The 23,105-nt window shown below is 51.7% G+C and overlaps 3 protein-coding genes across 3 annotated transcripts; 2 read left to right on the top strand and 1 right to left on the bottom strand.

Moving 5' to 3' along the window:
* Positions 1-386: 386 nt before the first annotated feature.
* Positions 387-1,643, top strand: LOC117437232 (uncharacterized). The gene has a single exon (XM_034071011.1). The coding sequence runs from the start codon at positions 406-408 to the stop codon at positions 1,435-1,437; it is 1,032 nt and encodes a 343-aa protein (XP_033926902.1). The 5' UTR covers positions 387-405; the 3' UTR covers positions 1,438-1,643.
* A 2,765-nt stretch (positions 1,644-4,408) lies between these two features.
* Positions 4,409-8,090, top strand: PEAK3 (PEAK family member 3). Its single transcript, XM_034070928.1, has 4 exons — positions 4,409-4,500; positions 5,057-5,187; positions 5,455-6,092; positions 6,583-8,090. Exons 1-4 carry the CDS (start codon positions 4,409-4,411, stop codon positions 7,573-7,575), a joined length of 1,854 nt encoding a protein of 617 aa, XP_033926819.1. The 3' UTR covers positions 7,576-8,090.
* Positions 8,091-9,488: 1,398 nt separating this feature from the next.
* Positions 9,489-14,153, bottom strand: OAZ1 (ornithine decarboxylase antizyme 1). The gene is given in 6 exon segments (XM_034070696.1): positions 9,489-9,920; positions 10,041-10,126; positions 11,242-11,414; positions 11,540-11,626; positions 11,628-11,685; positions 13,965-14,153. Coding segments are annotated over 6 exon segments (651 nt in total). The 5' UTR covers positions 14,081-14,153; the 3' UTR covers positions 9,489-9,789.
* Positions 14,154-23,105: the final 8,952 nt, after the last annotated feature.

Genomic DNA, 23,105 nt, shown 5'->3' with positions numbered 1-23,105 from the left:
ACATGGCTCAGGGGCCATCCTGGCTCCAGGGGCTCCCAATGTAGCCAACATCTTTGCTACCAACTATGCATTTCTCCAGCCAACAAATCAGCAGCGTTTGGACTTGGGAAAAACAAAAACCCTGATTCCCTTTTTTCCCCCTTTCCCTTTTTTTTTCCTGGTGGTTGATTCTGGTTCTTCTATTTTCTTCTTGGGTTTGGGGGGAGTTTTTGATCCAATGATTTTTGTTTTTAATGGATTTCCAAGAGTAAAGTCTTCCGTGGTGATGCGGGACTGGGAGAGGCACTGGGGGAGGTTGTGCTAAGTCGGGGTCCCCCCCCAGCCCCTTGGCAAAGCTGGATCCCCAAAGGCACATCTGTGCCTGGAGAGCTTCCCATTGGCAAATCTGAGATACAGCATCTGCGAATGTGGGTACCCAGGGATGCTCCTGCACAAGCAATAATAACCCACCCAAAGCTGGGCTCTGAAGAGGCAACAGCAAGAAATAAAAGGGGGAAGGAAGGCAAAATGAGGCCAAGGTCATTCAATGAGGAGGGGCAGCCCTGGGGTGATGCAAGGCCCTGTCTCTGCATCCACCCAAGCTGCTGTGGGAGCAGCAGTTTGGGGAGTCAGGATTCCTACAGTGCAAAAGGCACTTTTGGGCTCGTTTTCCTTACCTTGCAAAGTCTGCAGCAGAGCAGGAGCTGGCTCGTCCTGTGCAGGGGGCACCGTACAGGCCAGGAAAGAAGAGAGAAAAGGCTTGGAATGAGCAGCTCAGGAACCAACAGCAAAAGCAAATACCAGGAGATGGACCAGGCTGGCACCTCCATTGTGTCTGCCCAGATCCTGCACCCTCCAGCACTGAGGACCACGGGTTGGTGTCCCTGGGCTCGGCTCCCTGCTGCCAAAGGGGTTGTTCCCAACTTCCCATCCCACCCCTGCCCAGGGCAGTGCTGGCTTCAGCTCAGGGATAGGATTCTGGGTGAGAGAAGGAGAAGAGCTGGCACAGATAGAAAAGAAGAGCCTGGATGGAACCTAAATGGGTCAAGGAGCCCATCACTTCCTCCTCTTCCTCTTCCTTCTCTTCCCATGTGCACCCATGGGAGCTGCTGCACATCCCACCTCTGGCCCCATTCCTGTGGGCACGTCTACCTACCTGGATGCAGGGCTCTGGGAGCTGGAGAAGGCAGTTGCCCATCTCCTGCTGGGGGCTTTGGGGTCTGCACTGGAGCCAGGGGCTCCCAAGGGGTCAGGGCTTTGCTGCACCAGTGGCTGCTCAGATGCTCCCCTCTCACACCAATGGGAGCCACAGGGGGGAGAGGAGCGATGGAGCCAGTGGGTTCAGCACCCAGCCTCCTCTCCAAGGTGCTCCCACTGGTCCCTCGCAGGATCCAGCCCCAAAGTGGGGGGGATGCTGCCCATCCCTCCCTTCGCATGCCCAGTGCCTCCCGCTCCTGAGCCGTGCATGCCGTGTCCCACTGCGGTCTCACCCGCGTGCCCTTGTCTGGTGTTTTTTAGCTGGGGGGTTTAGGGGTGGAAAGGGGGTCAGGGATGGATCCTTGTGTCCAGGAGCAGAGATGGGTTTGGGCAGTGCAGACCTGGCACCGTTTGTATGTACCAAGCATGTGAATTGTATTTGCGGGGAAAAGAGGCCAAAAAAAAGGGACTTTTGTGGCTTGTTTGGTTTTTTTCCCCGTGTTTGTTCCCAAGTAAGAAAAGCCAAAATGAGCGAAGCCCAAACAGGGCTGGGAGCAAGCATGGAGCTGGGCAGAACCTGGTAAGGGCAGCTGGAGTCACTTGCACCACATGCAGGATTGGTGCTTTTGTGCTTTCCTGCCTGGTGCAAGCCAAGGGAGGCCTGGGATTCAGGCAGATGTTAAACCCCTGGAGCTCTGTTGGGATGTGCAGCCCATCGCTGGTCATCACCACCATCAGTTCCACAAGCCCCGTAATAGACCATCTTTCAGAGGATACTGAAGTCCCTATTTATAACATATAAATGATTAATGCGCATATGTTAACAAACTGCCGCTGCTATTAATCTATTATTAATTATTAATAGGGTGTTTATAAGGATGCGCTTAAGCTGAAGGGTGCAAAGCCAGCACCTCCTCTCCTGCTTGCAGGGAAATTGGGGTTGTGGGGTTAAAAGGATTCCCTTACACACACACACACAGAGCCAAACCCCTCTGATGAGACTGGAAAACAGGGCTCCTAGGCCAGTTCCCAGCTTCTGCACCCCCCAGATTCCACACGCTACTGCTCCCCATGGACAAGGGAGGCTCAAACACCCGCCTCACCAGCACAACAGAGGGTGGTTGTGAAATAACTGGGACCTCCTGCAGTCACCATGGCGAGAGCTGTCATGGGAGTAAAAGAGGAAATTGGGGTTTCTTTTCTCATTTCCCGCATGAAATACCCCATGGCACAAGAGCAGCCAGGAGGTGAAGGGTTGGGGTTACAATATGGGCCAGTGCTATGGGGCCTGGGTGCACCATGGCCTCTGGGACACCCATAGGAGCAGCCCCTAGGGGATGAGAGGTGCCAGGACCCAAGATGCTGAGGAACCAGTTCAGGTGGTTTCAGTGCCCTTTGTGCCCACAGGTGTCACCTGGACCTACCTGGAGCCAGGCATGAGCATCCCTGCAGCAGCCCTGCATTGAGAATAATGTTGATGGGGAAGAAAACACTGAAAAATGGAGACAATTAGGGAAAAAAAGCAATTTTCCAGTGGGTGCATTTAAAACTCATATCTCCTCCTGGGAAGAGAAACCAATTTCCTTACAAATTAAAAAGATTTCAGCTAAATAAAACTCCCCTGCATCCGTTCTCCAAATCCCACCCTATGCAGATCCCACCCTATGGCAGCATCTTCTTTATTCTATTAAGAGGCATCAGGAAATTTGCAGCTAATATTCCTGCAAAAGGCAATTCGTGCCTGCCCACTGCAGGCTTATGCCCCCTCTCTCTAGCTTGGTGGGGTCACAATCATTGCATTCATTCTGCAGTTTTATTCCTAATGGTCTTGAAGGTAATATTACTCATTAGGGGAAAATATTGATGCTTCTAATGATTTTCTGTTGCTTAAAACAGTTTGTAGTACAGTCATTAATGTATATCACTTACTGGGATGAGGGATATACATGCACTGAGCCCATTGCTGAACACCATCAATAAGCACAGGATCCTGCTGAATCTTAAATGCTCCATTTATATTCATAGAATCACAAACTGGTTTGGGTGGGAAGGGGCCTTAAGGTTCATCCAGTTCCAACTTCCTACGATGGGCAGGGACACCTTCCACTAGAGCAGCTTGCTCCATCCATAAGATCCCATCTCAGTCTCCCCTCCGGCAGGTTAAAGCCATTCCCTATGTTGGGAATGGACATGTTGAGGGAGCAACACAAAGCCAGGCAGCAGCGTGGGAAGGACCAGCGCTGGGTGTCATCTCCCACAGCCTTGCACATCCTCCCCGAGCTGGTGCCGGATCCAAACATGACTCAGCCCCAGCACATATTTCTATCAGCTTTAGCACGCAGCCTCAGCACAACAGAAACAGCTCCCATCACACACCATGACCCAACAGACACAAACCTCCTGGCTTGCTTGGGGCTGGGAAACAGACTGCAAAATACACAGCAAGGAAGCTGTGAAGCCATATTCTGGTCTCGCAGGCTCACAGGCACCCACTGAGCCCCAAACCAGGCCCCTAAAGCCCTGGGGAGGTGCCTGCTCCCATGGGCACTGCATGGTCCAGCCCAAATGGTGAGAATACGATGGATGTTTCCACCTTCTTCAGGCAAATCCATGTCCCCAAAGCCTGCCCATCCCCAGGAGAAATCCCTGGAGCTGGCTTCCTGCAGAGGGGCTCACCCACCCCAGGCCCATTGCGAACCAGTTCCCTGAGCTGTTTGCTGGTGAGCTTAAAGGCTGAATAGAAGGGAGGAGGTATTAAAATATCCTGGGGTGTTTGAAAGTGTTAAAGGAGTGACTTTAGCCTAGAGGGATACAGACACAGATGGAGGGAGTTCAGCGGCTGATTTGGGTCACTTTGTGCTCCCTCAGCACCTCTAAAGCGTTGGGATGAAAACAAAAGTGGTTTTGCTGGCAACTGTGCTCCTCTTGTGCAAGGGCTGCAGGAAACCCCAGCAAAACCACAGAAGAAAACAGACAAATCCCACCTCGCCAATCCCTCCCAACCTGGACAGCTGGGAATTAACTACACAGTCTGGGGGGAAATGTGGAAATCCCCACTTCAATGCAGATGCCATGTGGAAAAGGAGAAGGGCGAAGCCTCCGTGAGCAGCTCGGGGGGGACACAAACCCATTGCAGGAGGTTGCACCAAAGGCCTCCGGCTTCCTTTAGCCTGATGAGAAGCAGGTTTTGAAAGAGCATCCTCCTGCGAGCGGGGCTGGAGCGAGCGGTGCCATGGCCGGCACTGCGGGAGCCAGGGATGAGGAGCTGATGATGATGATGATGGAGCCCCGCAGGCCCCCGCCGCTGCCGGGGAAAGCTGAGAGGTAACAAAACCGCTCTGCAAACGGGGCCCGATCGGCGCTTCCAGCAGCGGCCCCGGCTTCAGCCCCATGCTTTGCGCCGTGCCAGAGGCAGGGGGAGAGCCTCCCTTCCCCATGGGTAACGGGGCTGAGCTGGGTCAAACAGGGACAAAGCTCCTTCTCCCTGTGCTCCCCCCCATGGGCTCCTGCTTTTCCTGCCCCGCACACCCGGGCTGGGGGTGCAAAGGCACCCACACCTCTCCCACCATCGTGTCCTCCTCACGGCCTTCCAACAGGGACCGCAGGGCAGACACAAACCTGCGTGTACAGACATGGGTCTGAACCAGCATGGGAAGCCCCTGGGGCAGCCCCCACCCTTCCAGAGCATGCCCAGGACCCTCCAGTGCAGGACCTGGAGTCCCTGGGCCACCAAATGCCCTGCCTTTTGCCCCCAAACCACGCAGCCAGGGCTCCCCAAGACACTGCTTCCCCTTTTCTCCTTATTCTTCCCCTGACCCGGCACAGGAAGGAGCCAGAGCCCCCCCCGGGGGGGTGATTGCTGACTCCAGGCTCCATGCAGGGCCACCATGCAGGCACAGGGCAGCATGCGTGCCCGCAGCACCAGCCTGGACCTGAGTACCTCCATGCCAGAGACCCCGAGGAGCCACCCACCCCGGCCCCCCAACTCAGCCCTCATATACAGCAACGTGGGTGAGTGATGCCCCGACCCCGCTGTCCTCCTGCCCCCCAACGTCCCAGCTGGGGTGGTGGGGATGAACCCCACTGCTGTCCCCATCCTTCTTCAGTGGTACCCAGCCATCACCCCTCTGGCTGGCGCTGGGCTTTGGGGCTGGAAATGCGCAGTGGGGCAGATAACAACGTGTCTGTACTCCCACCCTACACCGTCTCCCACTTTCTCTCCTCCTCCCCCTTCCTGGGAAGGTCTCAGCCCCACTGTGTCCGTTCCTCCCTCCCCAGGAGAGCTGCGGGCTCACCTCACCCCCCGCAAGGCTTGCCGAGGGGAAGGAGCTGGGAGAACCCCCCCTCATCCCGATGGGACCCCTCTGCCTCCCCCGCTGCCCAAAAAGCAGCTCCAGCGAGCGGAATCCCTTCCAGAGCCGGGACCGTCCCAGCACGACAGTCGGGGTGACCCCACAACATGGGGCGGCAGCATCGCACAGCGTGAGGAGGGGGCTCCCAGCTCCATCCCCTCACCGGACAGACCCTCCTGGGCACACAAGAAGCGCTTGACCAAGTCCCAAAGCCTGGGGGGAGCGGTGGCATGGGGCAGGCTGCAGAGCTCCCCATCGCCCATCACGGAGCTGACGTTTGGGGCGGCAGACGGGGAGCTGGGGCCGCTCCTGGGCAGCCCGGATAGGGTGTGCGGGGTGGTATTGGGGTGCCTGGAGGCCGCCCTGGCCCGGCTCTCAGCACGCATCCAGGAGGAGCTGATGGGGCCGGAGGAGCGGCAGCAGCGGCTGCAGGCGGAGCTGGCAGGGAAGAGCTGGGCAGCGCTCAGCATCCTGCAGCGGGAGCCATGCTGCGAGAGCCGGGATGCGTGGTACTTCCCGGTGGGCTTCAGTCTGGAGCAGGCGCAGGTGGTGTGTGCAGCCAAGGTAAGCAGGGATCGAGGGAGAATGGTGTGGGTTGGAGCAGGGGGAGCAGCTCCCCTGGCTTGGGGGGGGGTGCGGTGCTGCAGGCGAGTGTGGACTGGGCTTGTTGCCTGTTCCACTCTGGTGCTTCCCCTTTCTGCACCTACTTCTGCATTTGCTAAATGAGACAGCGCTGCCAGCAACCAAACAACACACCAAGGGAGATGGACAGCTGGGGAGATGCCCTGGCTCATGGTGTTGAGGGACCAGCATACACAAAGGAAAGGATGGAGCAGAGCTGGCTCCTCAGGCAGTGCAGGATAAGCCCCATTAAAGCAGCTTTGCAGCTCACCTGGGGGTTACACCCCACCTGGTTTCCCATTTCTTGCTCAAAGCCATTCTGCTGGGTGCCAGTGGGTTTGGAGGGTGCAGGGGAGCCCAGCGGTGGCCCTGATCTGAGGTGCTGGATGAGGCTCCATCCTTGCAGCTGACCATGCCTTGTCTCTCCTTGCAGGTCCCCAAGCCATGCTGCCCCAGCCGGGGGGTGCAGAGCTCCCTTGGGGTGCACTGCAGCATCCAGCGAGTGGTTGGCCGCTTCACCGATCGCCTCCCTTGGGAACTGGTGCTCCCGGGAAGCCCTGGGGAGCAGAGTGGGTCCCTGCCTGCTGCCCATCCTGCCCCCCGTCCTGTCCTGCAGGTCCTGATCTCCTCTGAGGTTCCCTACCAGACCCTGGCAGACTTCGTGAAGGGATCACATGCGTTGCACAGGACCTGCCCTGGGCACTACGAGCGCCTGGTTTGCCTCCTCCTCCTGCAGGTGTGCATGGGGCTGGAGCATCTCCGGGTGCAGAACATGGAGCAAGGGGATCTCTGCCTCGAGAACCTGCTGCTGGTGTGGTGCCCATGTCCTCCCCAGAGCCAGCAAGGCAAGAAGGCATCCCTAGGGCTTTCCCTTCCCAGGCTGCTCATCAGCAGCTTCTACAAGGCTAAAGATAAGCAAAGACCTTATTCCACTAGCCAAGAGCAGGACTGGACAGAGGGGCTTGCTGCACCACCCTCCCTGGCAGCAGATGAGCTGAATGTAGGCATGCTGATCTATCAGCTCCTGCACGTGGACATCTCTCTGGAGAACTCCTTTTGCTTCAGAAGCAACAGACTTCCTGAAATCCCCTCCCTGTCCATCTACTCCACGGGACTCAAGCGCCTGGCCATGCTGCTTCTCCACAGGGATCCTTGCAAGAGGGTCTCTGTTGAGCAGGCAAAGAGCATCCTGCAGGTCCTGCTCTGGGGGCCTCGGCAGGAGCTCTTTGCCAGGACCAAGAAGACCCTCGCCCTGCTCGGGAGCTGGGTGGAGGTGAAGAGGGCTCTGCTGCTCCTCAGGTTTGTGGAGACCTCGGCTGGGGCAGGGGGGAGCCCTGGCCTCGAGGAGTGGCTCTGCTGCCAGTACTTCAAGGAGGTCTCCGAGCACACGCTCTACCAAGTGACCCAGGCTCTCTACGGTCCCTAAAGGCAAGCTGAAGTTTAGTCCACCCAAAAGCCCATGAGGACCTGGCCAAACCCACCAGCTCACAAGGAACCCAAGCTGCTCCTGGCTCTGTGAAGTCTTTCCAAACCCAAACCCACCTTCCCCCATCACAAGAATGATGAAGCTGGGAGCAAACTCCCACCCGTGGTTCCCATAACATAGGGTGTGTTTTTATACCCCCAACCAGTTTTTGTGTGATAGAGTCCAGTTTATCAGAGCATCTCAGGAAAGATGACTGGATAGAAGCCACAGCATCAAGTGCCAGTTGCCAAGTAGAGTTTATGGGGCTTAGACTCTGCACAAACACCTCTCAGCCCTCTCCTGTGGCTTTCACTGTTTCAAAGCCACATGTTACAGCTCACCTGAACGCACTGTTAGTGAAGGAGAAATGCAATAAATACCTCGTACAACCTGCTCTCTTTAGAAACAATTTGTGGCACAGTCACAAATATAAATGACATTTTAGAGGGGGAAATACAGCAGCCACACAGCTTCAATAAAACCCAGAGCTGAGCCTCTTAAATACTGGTCCTTTATGTGCTTCTTTGACAGCATTACACACACGAGTAATGTATCCACAGAGAAGCACAAAGCCAAACTTCCCTACTCAGTGGTGCTCAGCCAGAATGGCCTCAATGGTGTCTAATAAATAGCGTGGGTCAGTTTATGGCTGGTGCACCAGGGACCAGGCTGCAGCGTTGGTCTCTGGCTGCACCAAGGCAGGTCCGTGGCATCTGATGCTTGGTATGAAACATGCAGCACCATGTGGGATCCACACCCTGGTCCCCAAACCCATGCAGATGATGAGTGCCACAGTGAAGCGCCACACAAGGCCCTGTTTGGGTCATGCCAATTATTAAGTAATTATTAATCCATCCAAGAGCATCCTCCATGGGCTGTGCACACAGCAGGATGGACCATTCTGGCCTTCCCCATGGCTACTGCTGGGGCAGCCCCAGCGTGCCCATGGACATGGGCAGTAGCAAATTAAGGCAGTCACCAGAGCCTGTGGCATTGCTGAATTGGGGAGGATTCCTCTGCAGAGTCCCTGAGCTCAAAACAACCCCAAACCCCCCCGGTAGAAGAGAGTTGTGACACATGCACCCCTAGGTGACACATGCACCCCTTCCCAGAGCAGCACAGCCTCAAAGAGGGGACCAGACAAGCTAACCGGGCACACACACCTGGAAGGGTTCACCCCCCGAGCACCGCCGGGCCACACAAACGTTGCTCTGATTTCAGTATGGGCTTTTGGGTCAAAAACATGCGGGAGAGGTTGTTCCGGGTGAGCCCCAGCTCCATCCCCACCGCCTCTCCTGTAGTATCTCGCATGGCTACAAGATGGCAGTAAAGCCCATGGCACGGATGAGGCCTGCCCAAAGCCACCGTGAGCAGGAAAACAAAGAGCAAACCTGCCCAGCACAGCAGAGGTGCACCTCGGAGCATCCCCTGCCCCCCTGCTTCTGGTGACCCCCTCCTCTTCTGCCAGCAGAACTTTAGCGAATCCATGACCCAAAGGAGGTGAAGGTGGCATAATGCTTTGGGGTAACCAGAAGCCTGTTATGCCTACCCCACATCTGAACCTGTTTCTCTACAGCAGACCACCAGCACAGACCTTGTACCTACCGCCTTGCTTGAGGGCTCCCCAGCCAGTGATCCAGCAAACAGTGACTGAGCACAGATGCAGTGTCCCACCTTACCAGTGGAAGTGCACCATTATTTCACTCTAAGTAGGGCTTTTAGAGGATTGCTGAACTCATTCAAGCCCTGGCAGATCACAGCCATGAGCTCCAGCCAAGCAAAGAATGACCAACACCTTTCCATACCTGCAACTTTAATGGCGGGGGCAGTTCCACCTCTTCAGAGTGAGAGTCTAAAGCAGCTTAAACCAGCAATAAAAAGTAAAATATAAATTTTTATTTAGAATTAAAGCAAATACTTCAGTATCACAAACACAATATTAAACTTCAAGAAATATACTGCTAATTTGGAGGGAGCATTTATTTGCACAACCACAACATGCGCACAAATCCAGAGAAAGATGTGGAGTCTGAAATTTTCAACATCTCACCACCAGAGCAGTTGGTCACAACGTTTCATACAGAGTTATATATGTACTGTAATAGATGTTGACAAAATTTCTACAGAATCATCTTTATAGACAACAAGAAAGCTCTAAGAGGCAAACATTGCAATCTAGTCTTCTTCTGATGAGTCTCTCTCAAGCGTGTAGGCCATGAAGCAAGCATCTGGTCTCTTGGGGACAAGGGGATGCCCTGGTCTCACAATCTCAAAGCCCAAAAAGCTGAAAGTCCGGAGCAATGCAGCTAGGAAAAAAGCAGAAAACATTTCATCCACTGATGCTGTTCAATAGTTCAGGTGTCCACCAAAACCAGCTTTAAACAATGCTCCCATCAATGGAGACAGTGCCCTGAGTTAACACCTACCTCTATCATCTCTGTTCTTGTGGAAACAAATGAACACATGATCCACCCTAAGCTGTTCTTCAGCAAACTCCAGAAGAACAGCAAAACTGCAAGACAAATACAACATCATCAGCACCCACAGCTAAGCACTTCCTTTAGAGACAGTGAGACCCTGGTGACATCTGCACATGAATTTACAGGCCTAAGGAAGAGGCTGCAATGGAGACTCACACCCAGAGGTGATCCCCAAGCCCCAGGCCTAACTCAGAAATCTTCAGTAACACAGGGAACATGCTTTACTGTGGCAGCTGAACAGAGAACTGCAGTGGCAGGCTCAGAACAAGGCTGGTGTTCTCAGGGGATAAGATGGAGCCACCCAATACCCAGGAGAAGGCCTTGGAATTACAGACCTTCTGGGTGGTTCTGACAGAAGAGGGCTCCTCAAAGCAATCACTTAAGCTGCGGCATCTTACAAAAGAGCATCAGGACCAGCAGAGCAGATTCTCCCCATCTACTGCACTCTGGGGAACCCCCTGCCCCCCTCCACAGTTCTGCATCCAACTCTGGGTTAACAGCACAAGGGGGACGTGGAGCTGCTGGAGCGAGGCCAGAGGAGGCCATGGAGCTGCTGTGAGGGCTGGAGCAGCTCTGCTCTGGAGCCAGGCTGAGAGCTGGGCTGGGGCAGCCTGGACAAGAGAAGGCTCCTGAAGGGGAGACCTGAGAGCAGCTCCAGTGCCTAAAGGGGCTGCAGGGAACATGGAGAGGGGCTTGGGACAAGGGATGTAGGGACAGGCCAAGGGGAATGGCTTGAACCTGCCCAAGGGGAGACTGAGATGAGCTCTCAGGCAGAAGCTGTTCCCTGGGAGGGTGCTGAGGTGTTGGCACAGGGTGCCCAGAGGAGCTGTGGCTGCCCCATCCCTGGCAGTGCTCAAGGCCAGGTTGGACACAGGGGCTTGGAGCAGCTGCTCCAGTGGAAGGGGTCCCTGCCCTGGTACCAGGGGCACCCTGCCCAGGTGACCCTGGCAGGCGTTGGAACTGGATGAGCCTTGAGGTCCCTTCCAGCCCAAACCATTTGATGTTTCTATGATCAAGCACCATAATTAAGACTTCAAACTTTAGAACAATGGAGGCAAACCAAGGACAGTGAAGTGCTATTCCACCCTACTGCCAGGCTTTTGAGACAGAGGCAAGTCAAACCAGAGCTGCATTTTAGCCAACCCACCTGTCTTTGCTCCCTTCAGGCAGAGCACCACTGGGAATTTCAATGTAGAGGTTGTTGTTGTTCAGCACTGCTCTCCAACTAATGTGTTTGGCATCTGTAAGCCTTGACTGGACATTCAGAATTCTTGTCCTGTTATTAGATGTTAGTTCTTCTGTTACATTCAGCCGATTATCCTGCAGCAGTGAGATGTGCATGGTTATTTCCAGTTCAGTTTGGAGAAGGGGTAATCCCATTGATAGGCTTGAGGCAAGAAACACATTCAAGCTCACCAGAGCAAGGTGCTCTGATTGATACTCACCGAATAAAATAAATTAGCTGAAAGATTGTGATCCCTCTGACTATTCCCTCGCCCACCTGGGATCTTCAGGGGTGGGTGAGGGACATCAGGAGCACCACCGAGGCCCCGGACCCAGGTTACTACAGCAATTGAAGGGAACCCTGGAACTAGAAAGGGAGCACAGTTAGAGGTGCATAACGGGAGTGTTAGACAAAGGGATCAGAGGAGTTAGATGTTTTTGATGGCACGGCTTAGTAAATAAAACCCAACCTAGGGCAAGAGAACTCCTCCCACTGCGACCTAAACAAGTGATAAGACAAAGGAGCCTCCAGAGCAGGGATGGAACACTGCTGCCTTGCACCCAGACCCACAGGGTCAGAAAGCTGCTGCTGCAGTATTTTGAGGGAAAGACTAACTCGGAGATGAAAATACTCTCAGCTTGAAGTGAGTAGGGTATCTATCTCCATACCAAGGCAGCAGAATGCTTGACCTGAATTCGAGAGAGGAACCATTCTACTGTCATATACACAAAATGCCATTTTCTCCTCCACCTTGTTCTCAGAGTTGGCACCACTATACTGCCCCAACAAGCCAGGGGTCATTTTGCCCTGTGAGGTATGTCCCTAATCACCTCAGACCTTGGCACCCACAAGCCACAGGAAACAGCCTCACAGATGTCACCACCTCAAATGCTTTCACCATGCTCAGAAGCAAAATCACCACTTTTCACTCTGAGACCATACCTGAGCATTTGGCAAACCTACAAACCTTTCTACTGAATTCCTCCAAGCTATTTCACACTGCTTCAGTCTTTCAGGTTAAGAACATGATCCTCTTAAGATACGAAGCCTATTTCTCGTATGCCCGCTAAGTTTCGCACCATCCACATAAGCCTGCTTAAATGAATAAGCCTGCTACTGTAGCATGAGCCTGGCCCCTCCCTCTGCACCATCCTTCACCCTGCAGGCTCACTCTTGAGTTGCGTCATCTCAGCAGATGCAGCAATCGAGGCCCTGGGGGAAATTTTCACAATCATCCTGTCTGTGAGTGCCAGCAGCCATTTGCAAATCAGAATAAACATGGACCAAATAATCCACCATTTTGCACAGTTCACACGAGTTTCCTCTTTTTCACGAGCTGCAGATTTGGGATGAAGAATCTGCAGGAGAAAGGCACTGCATGTCCATATAGGTGGAATACTACACGCAGGAAGACATCAGTCAACACAGCAACTGCAAAGGTTTATTTAGAAAAATGAAATGACACTATTGAAGGAGCATTAAATCCATTATTTTACGCTCTTTGAAAGGGTCAAAAGACACTTTCTCTCACTATGAGCATTAGGTATTTGTTTTCTCTCACAATGACTGCAGAGCCATGCATTCCCAATTACCTTACAATTAAACCTCTAAGCACCCAGTTCAGGAGTGTGCAGTGGCAACCCTTGAGCCAGTTTCCCCTTTCCCCCAATGAAGGGTGGGTGCATAATGAAGGCTGCCTACACTTTGCAGTCAATAATGCATTTTAGAGTGATGCTTGTGCGCACCTACACCTCTTCGAGAAGCTGTAAATAGAAGTGAAACATAAAAATGGCCCTCTAAAAGTAATGCTACAACTCATTTCATAGTCCACATACAAGGTCTAATCCCAGCTCCCTTCATACGAGGCAGACTGACATCCTAAGTGTCCATCACCCAGATTGAGGTATTTCCACCTCAGCACCTGTGGGGACTGTTTAATCTTTTGGTTGAGTTTTAAACTAGCCGCTCTCCTAACGCTCTGATATTCTACTTTAGGCTCAGTACCCTCGATTAGACTTCAAGACTATCTACGGTTACATAAGGGGATAACAACTCCAAATCCTTTGATATCTTTGCTTAATTGCTGTTTTCCCCCCCTCAGGGGTTAGAAGGCACCTCCAGGCCCTGCCTCCGGCCCGGCTTTGTCTGCAGGCTCCCTTCGCCCGTTGCCTTGCTCGAGAGCCGCTTACCCTGAGGGCAGCGAGCTGCTTCCAAGCCTTCCTCCCATGGCTGTGACAGCTCCAGGGAGCTCTCCCGCAGGCAGCTAACGTGGCACAGGGCGGGCGGCAGCCGCAGGCACCCCCCGGGAGGGGAGGACGTGTGGCCCAGCACGGGGCCGGGTGACGCCGCACGGAACCTGCGTGCACCCGTCGCTGCCACCGCCTTGGCCGTTAAAAACACCCCCTTTTTTACCCCCTTCCCTCCCTCCTTGTTCTGGGGGGGAGGAAGGAGGGAAGGGGCCAGGCCGCAGCGCCCAGCACCGAGGCGGCGGCAGCCCCTCCCCCTGCCGCCACGGAGCACCCCTCCCCCCGGCCACGGGGGAGGCGAGCGGCGCTTGTAGGACGAGAAGGGTGGGCCCTGAGGGGAAAGGAGAAGGCGGCGAGCGCCCAGCGGTGCGTAGGCTGAGGGAGGCCCCGGCCCCTCACCTGCTCTGTCCGGTACTGAGGCTCAACACAGCGGGCATGATGGTGCTTTTATTCCCCTCTTTCTCTCTAGCGAAGCAGTGACTGTTGAGTATCCGCTGCAGGGAGGATTTCACCATCCGGCCGCTCTGGTCCGAACCCCGAAACCCTCCGCTGCCTCCCTCCGGCCGCTCCCCAGGCACTCGGACACAAAATGGCACCGCACTGCCAGTGGGTCCTTATATACCCTCTTCAGGCCACGCCTCTCGCCGTGGCACCGCCCCCGGCAGGGAAGAGGCCCAATCTGATTAAAAGTCCCTCTCAAAGCCTCGCTTTCCATTGGCTGATGGGAGCTCGGGGGCGGGGAGAAACAGCGAGCTCTTTCTCTATGGGCTGGCAGCGTGAGGGGGTTCAACATTGGTTAGAAGCTCTAGGGGCGGAGAGAAGAGGGGAAATGGAAGCCTCTGATTGGCTACGCCGCTGTGGATGGGCGGGGCCTGGCGGGGCTCGGCCGCGGAGGCTCCGGTGCGGCGCCGCAGCCTTCACTCCCTCGGAGCCGCCGGTTCAAGTCCCGCGTCCGCGCCCCACCCGACTGAGGTAACCGGGGGAAGGGAGGGGCTGCGCCGGCCCCGGCTGTGCGCATGCGCGGGGGGAAGCGTGCAGGGCAGCGGCCGGGCGGGAGGGTCGGATGGAGGCCGGGGTTTGGGCATCGCCTCGGAGCGCCGGAGGCAGCAGCGGGGGCTTCGTGTGGGGAGCAGGGGGCATCGGTGCCCTCCCGGCTCCCACTCGGGTCGCTTGTGGACGAGATGCTGAGAGAAACTTGGGCTCCAATAGCGAGAGGGGGCCCCAAGTACCGGAGAGGCGCCCTAAAAGGAAGGCCCCAAGTTGTGACCGGGGTTTAGGGTGCAGGGGTTGGGCTGTGCCCTCACTCTCAATGGGCAGTTTCCCTCTGAGCTGTGTGCTGTGCTGGCTGGGGCAGCAATGGAGAGCTCTGGTTGCCTGGGGGATGGTTGGTGGTTGCCTTTGGAATGGAGAAGGGCTTTGTGTTGAACCTTCAGGAGGAAGCGAGTAAATCCCGGCTCTGTACAGAGCAGAAGTTGGGCTGTAATCTAACACAGCGCTCTGCTTTTCGTCTGCAAGGAGTTGGCAAATCCAAGGCTTGGGGACACAGTTGGGTCTTTCCACAGCCCCATGGCAAGAGCCAAGTCTGGAGGAAAGGATGGGGATTTGGAAGGTGGATGCTCCACTTCTCTTTTGGATAATAGTGATGAAAACGCAGATTCAGCCTTTTTGGGCTGGGGATCAATCTGAAATTCATCTTAAAAGCAGCAGATGTGTACAAAAGGTAAATAGTCTATAATGGGTTATAATTGCTGTGGCAGGAGAACTTTGTCTTCACCAGTTGTAAGCATTTCAGCCTGAAAACCAAGTCAGAAGCACATGGCAGAAATCAGGGCGCAGCTTATCCTGGATGGAAAGACAGCTCAGAATGATGGTGTAAATGACAGTGAATTGAGTTTGCAGTGCCTCGTAAATCAAGTGGGAAAAGGTGTTTGTAGAGCCAAAGAACACCACTAAAGAGACATTGCAGTGATTTTCAAAACAGTGGCTTTCTAAAAAGGAAAAGATCAATGTAGGTGGCTGTTGTTTCTTTTCGCTTTATTCAACCCGTGCTGGGCACGCTGTTTTATTGCCTTCAGCTGCATTTGGGCATTTGATTATATTTTAGGGTTTTTGGTTTTGTTTTTTTTTACCATCTTGCTTATTTGTATTTGCTTTAAAATATTCCCATCCAGGAGCTCTGAGTCCATTGATTGGTTCCACTTTGCACAAGGATAAGTGTCTAAATCCCAACCCACCTTCTGTGTCCTGAAACTGCTCTGATTGACTATGATGGAACAAAGTGTAATGCTGAAAGAAAACCCTCTCTGTTCTCCTACAGCTTAGATGAGAAGCTGAGCCTGGCCAGCAGCCAGTGGCTAGTCTGGGAGTTGTGGTAAGTAAGAGGTATGAGAGAAAAATCCCTTTCCTGCTGCAGCTCCATGCACTTAGCTCCCAGAGCACAACATAACTGAGACATTAGTGCTTGCTTTCACCTCGCGCTCTAGATTTGGTGGTTGATTTATGGAGGGGAAGCTGGCTGCCATTTAGTGCATTACCCAGGGACCGGTTTGAGACAATGGGAGAGCTGCAATTCAGGAATATCCGGACCAAATGAAGCACATCAGAGAAGATTTAGCAGTTCATGGTTTGGGTGTTGTATTAGAAAGGGTTTCCTGATGGGGGAATGAATGTGTTAGTCAGTGGAAGGACTGCCTGAGCATTTTGTTTCATTATTTCTAATAATGGCATTTATTATTCACATAGTAATCTGACTGTCATCCCTTATAATGGAACTGCGTTAGAGATCACCCTTGCAGCTGCTTTCCTCTTTACTGTGGCACTGGGAACAGCTTTGCCCTTTGGATGCTTATCGTCTCCATGAGCCATCATCCTATTTTACAGTGAGTGATCCAGCTGATGCTGGGGTGCTCTCTAGTCTGCAAAAGCCCAGTCGACCTGTTTTGCTTTTGTGTGTTAAACATGGTGTGGGATTAGTTCCAGCTGTGGTTTTGCTGAGATAGCCTAACTTCCAGTTTAGCAGTGTCAGTGATTCATAAACCCTCGCAGAGAAGCCTCTGACTCATGATTTCAGGATTACCAGCTGAGGAAGTTTGAGATGTTGCCATCTCCAGCTGTTTTTTTACCTCTGGTTTGCCATGATTCCCCTATTCATGGCAGTAGGCAGGAGTAACTACACATCAGTGTCTTAGTTAATCCAGCTGCATCCCTAGTTTGACATTTAAGGCTCAGTCGGACAGGGTTTTGAGCAACTTGGGCTAGTGGAAGGTGTCTCTGCCCATGGCGGGGGGCTTGAAACTAGGTGAACTTTAAGGGCACTTCCAACTCAACCCATTCTGTGATTGTAGTCCAAACCCATCTCAGTCCCAGGGCTGAGTGAATTGCTGGATTCACACTGGGCAGTGAACCCTAAGAGCTGCTGTGTGAGCATCAGTTCCCACTTGCCTGTGTCAGTTGTGGCACAGCAGCTTTCAACACAGAGGCAGAAAATCTCATCCTCTGAAAGATGGGAAGAAGAGTTTATGGCAGCACAGGAGTAAGTTGAAGTCAAATTTGAAACTGATGGCTAATGTAAACAGATGTTAGAGCAAGAAATGGGCAGGTTAATGAAACTGAATGTCCTTCCTCTTCATTGTGTGTTTCCAGGTTTGCAAGTGTTTGTGATCAGATGACACGAAACTAGTGCTTAGAAAGATGTAGAGGACCTGAAACACTTGTAAGACTTGCCAGTTCTGAAGTCCTGCACGTTGATACCGTGGTTGTATCACATCTTTTATTTTCAGAAGGAAAGATAAACTGTTCTGTTGTTTAGCTGATTAAAACATAACTAAATGACACGGCTGCAAATATTGGTGCTTCTGTGTGTTTTTCTGCCACTGAGGAGGCAATTGGAAAGGGAGCTTCTGCAGGTGTTGATGAAACAGCTCCCATGTCCATGTTCTAGGGGAGTAACAAAGCTCCAGTGAAGGTGAATGGGGAAAAAAAAAGGCTATTTGACATGTAGCAGAACTCCCCATGTATTTTCTGCTTGGCTGGATCATGCTGTCGTAGCTCTTCTTGAATGTGGAAATTGATGTTTATGGCATTTAGCAGTATCATGGGAATTAAGCTGTTTCTTATTTGCTGACTAGGGAAGTACAACAGAAAGAAAAACACGAGCTGTCGTTTAAAGTATGTACAGTCCTTATATACCATTACACACTTAGTAACTCCCCAAAATGGTAAAAAATAATGAGTCAGTTGAGCAAGACAATCAAGTTGTTCCGATTGCCTTTTATAGCATTGTAGAATAGTTAGGGTTGGAAAGGACCTTAAGGTCACCCAGTTCCAACCCCCTGCCATGGGCAGGGACACCTCACACTAGACCGTGTCGCCCAAGGCTCTGTCCAGCCTGGCCTTGAACACTGCCAGGGATGGAGCATTTACCACTTCTTTGGGCAACCTGTCCCAGTGCCTCAGCACCCTCACAGGGAAGAGCTTCTGCCTTATCTCTAACCTGAACTTCCCCTGTTCCAGTTTGAACCCATTACCTCCTGTCCTATCACTACAGTCCCTGATGAAGAGTCCCTCACCAGCATCCCTGTAGCCCCGTCAGACACTGGAAGCTGCTCTGAGGTCTCCACACAGCTTCTCCTCTCCAGGCTGAACAGCCCCAATGTTCTCAGCCTGTCTTCATGTGGCAGATGCTCCAGCCCCTGATCATCCTCGTGACCCTTCTATTTCCTCTCCAGAAAGACTCTACTTGTTCTTACAGTTTTAATAGTCATCTAGAGATGCAGCCATGCACCAAAACCAAACAGAAACTAAGGCAGAGATGTCCATCATGATGTGTTTCCACAGAAATCACTGTGTGTGATGACTTCCCCACTCTGCAATGTAGCCACTTTTAGTTTCAGTATAATTTAAACATTCATCTTGGTCAGCTCTGGGTAGAGATGAAGCACAGCAAAAGTTTGTGAGGCCTTTATTGAAACACTGGCAGTGATATTTCTAAACTTTATAAGACCTGTAGTTCACAAGCATTGCACAGCACGTCTTTTATGTCAGCTCATCTCCTTCCTTAGAGCTTTTGGTTCCCTTCCTTACAGCTAACAGTTAACTACCAGTTATCTAATTTTAAATACTCCCATCACAAAAAAAAGTCACTATTTGGCATGTTAGATTCTATTCTGATCTTTGTGGGACATGTAATTAGAACACTCCTAGCTGGAAAACTCTCCTCGTTTTCATTGTCACCCAAGTGAGAATGATCTGATTTGAAGGTCAGGTTTTCTGCAGACCCACTTGTGCTGGGAAGAGATCCTGCATGCCACTGCCAGGGTAAGCCAGAATTCTTAGCTGTTTACCAGCACAGGGAAGAATTGCTGTTCCAAGATCTGTGTGAGATATTGAACTAAAGGAAAGCAGTCAGGCCAACAAATGTCTGTACTTCTTACCAAAGAAACTTTGGATCTCTGCTTTCTCACTTAAAACCAGCTGACATGAAGAGGACTATATATGGATTGCAGATGAGATAACAGATGCTTAAAATGATTTAAAGTCTCGTTATCTGATTCAAGGGTGTAATCCAACATCATGCTCGTCACCTGATATGTGCTGAGTTGTTTTCTTTACATTTGCAGGATCGAACTCACCAGGTTTTGCTGTTCACTTTCCATATAGAAATTATGTGGAGGGAAAAGCCAGAAGTAAGAACAGGAAATATAGTCAGGTGTGAAGTCAGCAGAAGGCCCAAGATGCGGTCTGAGGATGGCACCTTGAGAGTCCTGGGGAAAGAAGTGTGCCTGAGCAGTGTGTTGTGATGGTCGTGTAGCTTAAGAATAATGTTCCACAAGCCTAGGTTTTGTATTGATTTCTTCTTTGGGTTACAAACAAATGGTCATGAGGAAAGCCGAGGTAGTTACAAAACACTATCAGGAGATATTGCAACGTCCTCCCTTCCATGGTCCATTTTCTGTTTCATTTACGTTGGGCCCAATGCAGCTCACATCTCCATCCTCTCCTCTCCCTCTGCTTCCCTCCCCAAGCTGACAAGAGGTGATGGAGGCTCTTGCAAAGGGTTCAGTGCCATCGAGGGGAGATTGAGCACTGGGTGAGAATAGTGGGGTGCTGAGAAAGGAAGTCCCTCTGTGGTCACATTGTGATTGGCATTTTGGCATGCAGCAGCTTTCTGGAGCTCTTCCATGAGCATTTTCTTTCTCTGCTGACCCCTTTCCCTCCCTTGCTTGCTGGATCCTTTGTGTGGTAGATCTATGTATTTTTTGCTTAGCTTCCCTCTTCTCCTACAGAATCGTTCAGCACAATCTGATGTTTCTTTGCAGGATGGGCCACTTTCACAGCCTCCGTGTCGGGAAGGCAGCTGGACGGTGTGGCTCGTTTCCCCCCAGTTCCTATTGTGTTTGGATCAGTCAACCTTAGGGATGAGGAAGTGCACAGTACAGCTCAGCTTTTGTAACTCCACATTTCGTTTGGAAATGTTATCAAAACAAACAGATGTCAGCAGGAGGAACGTTAAGACCTGTGCAGAAGCTGCTCTGTCAGAAACGAGTTCAGAGTCAGTTTTGCCTGCCTAAACATTTCGCCCAGCAGCTCATTAAAATGGATGTATTCAAAGGAGACTTCCTCCCCCACCCCAGATTAGATCATTCCTGTGATAAGAGCATTAACAAGCATATTTTGCCATAAATAAAATGAACAAGCCTCGAGGGCAAGGAAAGTTATTTAGCCTGCAATAAGTTCTATCCCACATTTGTCCTTTACGGAATGAGAGAACCAGTTCACCTCTTTGTTGTAGCTGAGAACAAGCCCAGCAATGGCCTCTGACCAGCAGAATGGGCAAAGTGGGATTTCTTCCAGCTGTATGTTTGTGCTGCATGCTGCTTTATTTTGGGTATAATCCCTGTGGATTCAGTGCTTAGCGCAGTCCCTGGCAGAGCTCATACAGAGCTGTGCTAACAGCCAGGGCAGCCCTCAGGGTGTGCAAGAGGGATGGGAAGCTCCAGGCCTGACAGACGTTGCTTTTGCAGGTTGTTTATTTGAGCTGCATGCAGCATTGTGCTTTTGCCCACGAGTTATCTGTGTTTGAACCAATATTTACTCATGGCTCTGTGTACTGAGATAATCAGCAATCCCTCCAAGTGAGAGTGGAGCTGGAGCCGGCCATCAGACCAGCTTAGCAGCTTGGGTTGTTTACTTAAATAATACTCTTTAATTTCAAGCTGGTGAAAGGTGGCATCTTGACAGCTCTGGGGAGCTTGAACCCACACAGCAAGTAGAGCAATGGCAGCACAAGCTTCCCCTGCAGCACCCCCACTCTGACCTGCTCACCCATTGCACCTCTTCAGCCAGAAAAAGCCCTGGGATGGGGGGAGGACCCGTGAGCTGTGCAGGCCTTGGCATCTCCCCACTGCTTGCTTTGTACGTGACAAACCGAAATCTAAAGACAAACAGTGCTATCAAGATATCTAGAAGGGATTGACAGCAAACTGCTGTCACGTAAGCCACCAACCTGCCGACACAGTTAGGAGTGGAAGCTTTAAAATGAAGGCAGCTCTATTTCATTACTAGAATTTTCCAGTTTTCCTAAAGCTGCTTAGGTACACATTAACTTACCCTGTCTCCTGTTTGTTATTAACTCCAGAAGAAGCTGAGATTTGAAGGGTTTATTGCATACCCTGCTAGAAAGATGTGAGCCAGTGCAAAGCAGCACCACTTACTTCTACAGCCATGCTCCCAAGAGCATCTCAATGCCTGTCCCAGTGTTGTCAAAGGCTTTAGGGGAGCTGTTGATTCCTGCATGTCCTCCTGTGTGTAAGCCCAGCAGTCCCACACAGCTACCCAAACTTGACCCACAGAGCTTCCCACCGCAGAGGCAGGGCAGCCTAATCCTCCACGCAGAGCTAAGTGTGTGCTCATAACTCTTAATAAGTAGATTTTCTGAGGTGCTAGAAGATAAAGAGGTAGTGTAAGGAGGGCAAGAAACCTTGAAATTACTGTTGAGGATTGGACTGATGACCTAGTTAGTTTGATTTCCTGCTTACAATGACTTCTACCAAGTACTTCAGGTGATGATCTGGAAACCTGCTTTAGAGGTGTGCAAAGAAAGGGAGCAGTTGTGATTACAGGAAATAAACTGGCTGGGCAGGAGTTAAGAACTAGTTCTGAAATCTGGGGGGGAAGGGAGGAGGAGTATTCTACTATTTTGTTGCTCCAGACATCTGCTCCCCATATAAATGTTTGCTCTTCCTTGGGTCAGAATGTTCCCAGGTCAGACTATCCAGTGGCTATGTCCTTTCAAATTGCAGTGCAGATTCCAGTGGTGCTCTGCCTTCCTGGTGCTTCCTTGAACTTCTGTCCTACAGCACATTAATTTCTTAGCTCACAGTTCCTTGTTCCTTGTGACGTTTCCGTGTTTGGCTTCACACCCAGACGTATCTTCAATCTCTGACTGCCGGCAGAGATCAGGCAGTGGAGGAAGCCAAAGATCATGCACTGTGCAAGTGGGCAGCCTCAGCCTGTCTTCAGACTCATTGAACTCATTAGGGAGGAAAAGGTAATCAGCTGTCTTTCAAGGAACAGGATGTGGCAGGAAGCAGTGAGAGTCAGCAGGTCAGTCCTTAGCAGCTGTCAGAATAATGTGCACAGTGCAGCCGCTCTGGAGTTCTGCTAAATCAACTCACGAGCTTAATGGGCTACAGCATGCACATTGAAACTGGTCCCTGCGGAGACCAGAGTGCAGCTCAGATCCTGCACCGTACCTGTGACCACCTGTATTCACTAGACAGGGAAAATAGCAGCTGTGTTTTACATATTTAAGCTTCCAAAGTCACCTCTCAGTCCTTGCAGCCCTCCTGCTCCCTTTGGAGGCTGTAACTTTGCGGTGCTTGTGTCACTTGTGGATGGGGAAACTGAGGCAGGATAAAGGACCAGCCTCAGGCTGTCCAGAGGCAGAGGTGGGATGGGAGCTGAAGAGGTCTCTGTCTCTGCTCCCTTCAGGCTGCCTCCTCTGACCTTGATTCCTATGGAAAACAGACTGGGGGGTTAGGTCACTTTCAAAAGTCTCCTCAATGTACCTTTGAAATACCAAATATGTTCTTTTGAACCTAAATTATCTGCCCATAACTCATCTCAACTCTCACTGATAATCCTCTATGTGCCTTTAAAAATATTTATGGAAGATTATTCTTTGGTAGCAATAGTTATGTTGAATTCTCTTTTCCATTATACTGGGCTTTTCTTTCAATGGAATCCTGATGTCTTGCCATTTGCTATTGTTAGGTTTATGTATTGTGGTTTTAAGATTTTAAATGGGTTCAGAAAAACGCTTGCTTGGGGTAACTGGATACTTTTCCCCATGAACTCTTTTGGAGGTGGCCCCAGAATATGAATTTATACAAAGCTGTCTTTTTTTATGTCATCATTCTCATGGTGACACCGACTGATGTAACCCCACCTTGGGCCTCTGACCAGCATCACTGCAGCTTGGGTCTTTGTCCAGCAACACCAGTGTGGTGGCACTGAAACTGGTCAACTGCATCACCACTG

Source organism: Melopsittacus undulatus, chromosome 19 (genome assembly GCF_012275295.1).
Source record: "Melopsittacus undulatus isolate bMelUnd1 chromosome 19, bMelUnd1.mat.Z, whole genome shotgun sequence".
Lineage (NCBI taxonomy): Eukaryota > Metazoa > Chordata > Aves > Psittaciformes > Psittaculidae > Melopsittacus > Melopsittacus undulatus.
The sequence above is the reverse complement of the archived record's forward strand: the minus strand, read 5'-3'. Positions and strand labels throughout refer to the sequence as shown.